The 2,125-nt window shown below is 44.3% G+C and overlaps 1 protein-coding gene across 1 annotated transcript; it reads left to right on the top strand.

Annotated features, from left to right (window-relative positions):
- Positions 1-303: 303 nt before the first annotated feature.
- LOC136357050 (uncharacterized) lies at positions 304-1,626 on the top strand. The gene is made up of 4 exons (XM_066311780.1): positions 304-810; positions 893-1,063; positions 1,143-1,422; positions 1,507-1,626. The coding sequence occupies exons 1-4, from the start codon at positions 356-358 to the stop codon at positions 1,624-1,626; spliced, it is 1,026 nt and encodes a 341-aa protein (XP_066167877.1). The 5' UTR covers positions 304-355.
- Positions 1,627-2,125: the final 499 nt, after the last annotated feature.

Below are 2,125 nucleotides of genomic sequence, written 5' to 3'. Positions count from 1 at the left end.
AGCGAGAGTCCACCCAACTTTCGCTCCTGAAGTCGCTGAGGGCATGGCTTTCAAGCCCTCGGTTACAGACAAGGTCCACGGCGCAGACCTGCTAGCTGGGTATGCCAAGGTGTCCATCGATACAGTAAAGGACACCTGGTCAGGCTATCCGCTGCCCGTGCCCCCAAATGATGAAATCATGACTTTGGGCGATGCGCGCAAGACGTTCATACAATGGCCCAAAGAAGACATAGTTGTGAAGATGACTCCTCATCCAAGTCGACCGACGGAGCTTACACCTCCCAAGTGTAAGCTATCAATTGAGGCTCCCCGTGGACCGGCATTGTCAGTACCTCATTCTCCCGGTGGAGCTGATATGGACTTGGCAGATATAGCTCAAAGCTTGGCTCCAATAAAGACCACAAGAAAGGCCGATAGCTCCCCACCACTTGTCAAGGGCCAGAAGCGTGAACGCGGCAAGGGGAAGGTCGGGGAGTTGGCGCCGGAGCCAAAAAGGGGCAAGGCTGCGACGTCGATGCCGGTGAGCAAATCGGGGAAGGTCGTGAGGGCGCCAGCCCAATTTGAGCTAGGCATGCCATTGGTGGAGGACAATGTGTTAGCTGTGATGGGTATTGCTTGCCGAGAGCTACATAAGCAATACATGGAGCTAAGCAATGCCAAGCGGAAAATGAGGGAGTCATCCATAGTTGGACATCACAACCACCAGCCGTTCCTATCGTCGCCTGCCTATATAACTATAGGCTTTGATGACCTCTTCGACCTTTTCAGGATCCGGAAGTTGGACACTGGTCTTCTAAAATGCTACTCCTTGTAAGTGCATACCTTCTATACTTGTGATATGACTGGACTATATCTCCTAATTAAATTAGTTCTAATACGTAAATATTTTAAGGTTGTGTTGGATCGAGAGTCGTCGCCATGGTAATCAGGTTGGGTTCCTTGATCCATCCATGGTGAATGAGGTTAATTTACGACAGAGCTTCACTGAGGTGGTTGACTATGTCAACCGGTGTTTATGGGCCCATCAAGACAAGGAGTACATCATGTGCGCACACAACCAAGAGTAAGAGGACAATACCCTTCGTGTATATTGTTTTTGAAGTTAAGGTTCTTAGTACTAACGCTACATAACCACTGCGCAGGCGACATTGGATTCTCCTAGTCATCGTACCTAAGTGGAGTAGGGTTACCTACCTTAACTCCAATAAGTCCAAAGATTATGATTTCAGTGAAATCACCAAGGCCTTAAATATGGCTTGGGGTCCATATGTGGAAAAGGGTGGTAGGCACAAGGAGGGCAAGAATGAACTTTATCATGACACCAAGTTTGCATGCGCACAACAGATCGGAGACCAATGTGGTTTCCACGTGTGCCACAACATGTCAACACTTCTAAGAGAGGTGAAAGATTTCGACCCTGAGGTTGTTGCTAATGGCGAATAAGCTCATTTCAATATCTACATTGCTATTCAAAACGTGCTAATTAACCTCTTATTTATTAAACAGAAAGGTAGAGCTGGCTTCAAGATCTCACCCATCAACCCCCCCCCCGCTATCAGAGGCGAATTGTGCGCCTTTATTCTTGCAGAAATAATGAACAAGAAAGGACGTTTTCATGCCAAATAGATTCATGAAATTGGCTAGATAATTTATTGTGATGTAAAAAAGATGTTTTTATAATTTCTGGCGATGTAAAAAATTATGTTTTTATAGAGTGCAATGTAATTAACTTTCATATGTGCAATATTTATGGTACTTTACTAAATTGTCATCACATTTGATCAACTACGATTTATGTTGTACTATTCATCTGTTTTCTCCTTTTTTTTTCCTTATTGACAGGTTGTGCAGGTCGATGACATTATGGCTTTAATCCATTTGGTAAGTATATATGCGGTTCTATGAGCAACGACCGAAATTGTGGCTTTCAAGGGGTGTGAATTTGCTGTGCAAAATTATGGCATTTGAACTGCATATATGTGTTGTTGGGGATCTGTGATGTTATATTGGGGGGGTAATGTATCTGTGATGGATCTGTCACTGGAATATATCTGTGATGTTTCTATTTTTCAGAGGGCATGGCTAGCAAATCCTGAGGCTAGCCAATATTTAGCATTTATTTTTT

Source organism: Oryza sativa, chromosome 6 (assembly GCF_034140825.1).
Source record: "Oryza sativa Japonica Group chromosome 6, ASM3414082v1".
Taxonomy (NCBI): domain Eukaryota; kingdom Viridiplantae; phylum Streptophyta; class Magnoliopsida; order Poales; family Poaceae; genus Oryza; species Oryza sativa.
The sequence above is the reverse complement of the archived record's forward strand: the minus strand, read 5'-3'. Positions and strand labels throughout refer to the sequence as shown.